Source organism: Camelina sativa, chromosome 7, assembly GCF_000633955.1.
Source record: "Camelina sativa cultivar DH55 chromosome 7, Cs, whole genome shotgun sequence".
Lineage (NCBI taxonomy): Eukaryota > Viridiplantae > Streptophyta > Magnoliopsida > Brassicales > Brassicaceae > Camelina > Camelina sativa.
The window spans coordinates 6,631,923-6,636,017 of record NC_025691.1 but is presented as its reverse complement, the minus strand read 5'-3'; the positions used below and the strand labels follow the sequence as shown (position 1 = coordinate 6,636,017).

At 38.8% G+C, this 4,095-nt stretch overlaps 1 protein-coding gene across 1 annotated transcript in view; it reads left to right on the top strand.

The window, feature by feature from the left end:
- Window positions 1–1,281, top strand: part of LOC104704384 (putative F-box/kelch-repeat protein At2g29800) — a 2,255-nt gene extending 974 nt beyond the window's left edge. The window contains exon 2 of the mRNA XM_010420485.1: window positions 106–1,281. Coding sequence (XP_010418787.1) covers window positions 106–1,281 — 1,176 coding nt within the window. The remainder of the gene's footprint in view (window positions 1–105) is intronic.

Genomic DNA, 4,095 nt, shown 5'->3' with positions numbered 1-4,095 from the left:
TTTCAGTTAAACATCTCATAACTAACTCAAAGACTTGGTCACACTCACACGGCGGCGATGGCTTTGATCTCTGAAACTTCCGACGACGGCTCTAATGGCGGAGATCCAACAAAGAACCCACAAGAAGAAGAAGAAGAAGCGAATCAAGACAAAGAACCGAAAGAAGAAGACGATCAAGAAGTAGATCAGAATCTTGCTCCGCTTCGTCGACACATCCCAGTGATACTCATCGAAAGTACCGTCGCACTCGTCAGGAGATGTCATTACCCGAGGCTATCTCTACTCTCCAGAGCCTTCCGTGACGTAATCTCTTCGGATCAACTCCTCGTAACGCGCTCGCTCCTCGGCTTGACTGAACCGGTTCTTTATACCTTGATCTCGCTCCCATCTTTTGCACCCCCAAGCTGGTACGTTCTCCATCGAAGCAACATGTCTTTACGATTGAGCAGAATCAGTTCGCTTCCTCCAATGTTTCTTGGATGCACTGCCGTCACAATCGGACACAAGATTTACGTCATGGGTGGACGCAACGGCTTAAACCAACGCGTAAAGGCTGTGATTGTCATCGACTGTAGATTCCATACGTGTAAACGTATCCAGAATATGAAAAGGGATCGTTGCTACGCAGCCTCCGGAGTCATTGACGGAAAGATTTACGTGGTGGGAGGTCGCAAGAGACGATATAATGATTGGGTTGAAGTGTTCGACGTAGAGAAGGGGATTTGGAAAACTGTGCCTGGTTCATTCTCTTCCGTTGCTAGTTCTAGCGGAGTGTTTCCTATACATGTGGTTTTGGATAATAAGATCTACATTTTGGATCATCACTATTGTTTGGCTTACGATCCAAGACTACGTAGATTGAGTAGTTGGGCAATTGGAAGTCCACAGAGGCATTTTTGGCACGCTTCCTCTTGTGTGGTTGACGATTTGTTGTATGCTATTATTAATATTCCTGATGTGGCGGCTGTTGGATCTTCGATTTTCGTGTATGATCCAAAGGATATGGTTTGGAGACCTGTCAAGGGTTTAGATGATTTGCCTAGTCTCGGTTATCTAGAGTCTAGAATGGCAAGTTTTGGTGGCAAGTTGGTGATATTGGGATGGTGTGATCATGACTCGGAAAAAAACGTTTTGTGTGTAGAGGTTGCGTTGGAAAAACGTCAAGATGGTGCTATTTGGGGGAAGGTCGAATCAACCTCGCCGGTCGAGTCACTAATATCGCCTGTGCATTCTTCAGTCGAGACGCCTTTCTTTGTGATTTCTCGAACTGTTACGTTTTGATGATTCGTTTGCAGCTGCAAGGTATGTTAATCTTTGTTGAGTATTGGAGTATTGATGATGAATTATGACATTTTTCTTGAGCCTCAAGTCTTATATTTAGGTTTTCATAAACTTGCAGGTCATGATGAATAAAGGATCTCATATTACATATATTGTTTCTGAGAAGCTTGTTTACATGAGAGCAAGTATGAAGCATAGTGACTCAGAAACTGTTCTGACACATTAGAGAGTAACTCGTCTTTCTTAATCTTTTTGTGCACAATGTGTAGAGTCGGCCACTACGAGGCCTGCTGGAATGCATCTTTATTTTGGGTTTTTTGTTCTTCTTTCAGTAACATTGTGTCAACTACTTTCTGTTTGCTTTTAGTTTAGATATATAACTTTTTTGTAAGTAAGCAGAGTAGTCTACACTAATGAAACCTAATCTGCTTCTACTATGAGCAATATGATATCTTGGTATAATAGAGATGAAGCAAAACACGGTGATCTAATTAGCCGGTGGTTATGATATTATGGGTAACAACAATATAAAACTGTGGAAGTACAGAGTCCTGATGAAGCCTGAAGTTATCTATCTATATAGATCATACAAAAAGAGAAGTTAATATCGTTAGTATGATACTCTGTTCTCATTTTTAAGATACTCACCGTACTTCAAGTATATTAGCAATATAAAAGCAAGACAAACCGGTTCACTTTAACCGGTGGTTTTGATCAGATTTGATAGTGACTACCAAAAGGATCTTCAAGGAGCATTTTCCCAATTGGTGACCTTATTATTTAAACAACAAAATAGGGTTTCTAAACAGAGAACAGGGGTTGTTGCAATTTTTACTGGTAAAAATACATTTGGTGCATAGAGATCGCCCTGGAATTACGTGAGAAGATGGTGATAGTTGGGGTCAGGTCAAATCAAGATCGCATGTCCTTTCATCCTGCAAAGTCGCCTTTGATTGCGCTTAATCAAACTGGTGTGGTTTGATGATTCCATCGTGGGATGATACCATCACAATATGTTTTCTGTGATGAGTATGGACTATTGATGATGCCAATCATGTTCAGCCATTTGATTTAGCTTAAAGTAGTCGTACTTACTTATAGGTAAGGTTCTTTAATACATCGATCTACTGTTTGAGCATCTTGTTATATATGAGAAAGCATATAGGAAGCAAAGTGACTCAGAAACTGTTTACTTGACACATCAAAGAGTAAGTCGTCCTTCTTAACTTTTGTGTATATTTCTTAATCTGTGTGGATGACTAGGCCATTCTCTTAGCCTTGAAACATAAAGTCTTACGAAACTTGTTGAAATGCACCTTCGTTAGCTATCCTTTTTGGTGTATAGTTTCACTAAATGGTCTCAAGTTCTTTCTACCATATGAACAAAAAATGAAACATCCTTTATCTTATAAATCACAAGTCACACGACCAGTAAAATTGTGACACATTAGTTATTTTCAAATAATATTTTTTTTTTTTTAAAACAAAATCCTATTCAGAAAAAAACCATCGTGGGATCCTAATTATAATTTTAAAAAAGGTAATTAAAACTAAATTTTCTACACCACGTTCATGGGTAGAGAAAAAAATGAAGCTTTTGATTTTAGACAATAATATATTCTGTTTTTTTTTTCCACACAACAAAATACCTTCTTATTAACCTCCACAATAAATAAATAAATAAACTGTTTCCATCTTCAAAGGTTCAACCCATGATCCCCATATCTTTTTTTTTTTTGACATCAAAATCACCATATTTTATTATGCTAGATCGAAAAGGTTAGCCTCATGAGCCAACCACTCCGGAATCTGCGAGTTTACATGGGAGAAAAGAGTTCCTCGTGCTCGAGCGCTTTTAGCGAGACAATCGGCACGGACATTGTTGGTACGAGCAATATAAGAGATTGAAAAAATAGAGAACCTGCCTCGGAGCCTATTGAAAGAATCTGTTTCAGTGGCAAAAACCGGCCAATCCTCTAGCTCGTCTAAAAGCTTGGGAATACTAGAGCAATCTGTTTCAAAGTGGACTCTGTCAAAGCCATTAAGGAGTAGTTGTTCCATCGCCCATATCAACCCGTCAAGCTCAGCATGGAGGGGTGTGAGTTGTCTTGTGACGCCCGTGACTCCATAAAGAGGTCGTGAAGCTCCCTGCAGTTCAAAGCCCATCTCGGCTATGCTGTCCATATCCTTCCAAGACGCATCAAAACGACATACTGGATCCTCCCTTTGTACCTGCGGCAATGTGTCTTCCTTCTCCACTGCTCCATGATCCCCATATCTTTTTTCTCTATCGAGCACATGTTTTTATTTTTCAAAATATAAAACTCAAGAAACAAACAACAAATCCTTTTATTATAACTAGGAAAGCGACCCGTGCCTTGCCGTACGGGGAGGTGAAATCCTAAATTGAAATTTAACATTTGTAATTCATCCTAAAATCTTTCTTTTCTCAATCAATTTGATCATTTTCACTTCTTGCTATTGCTTTCTGCTGATTAAAAAGCCAAAGATTCATTTCAATGTTATTATATTTTATGTTGTCACACACAAAAATGAGCCTTTTTTAGAGCTTGATTTACTATGAACAATACTTTTAACCATATATAAAATTTCATTTATGTTTGTCTCCGACCATATGGTGCTATATATTGGTATCCTTTCTTAATTCGCTATTAGAAATTGTCTTTGTTGTTGATCATTATCAATCGAAATACATATGAGGCTGCTTCTCTCTTGGTTTATTTACTGTATCGAGAAAATATTATATGCCACTTGTCGAAGGAAGGTCGAAGATTGGGATCGGAGTAGATGGCT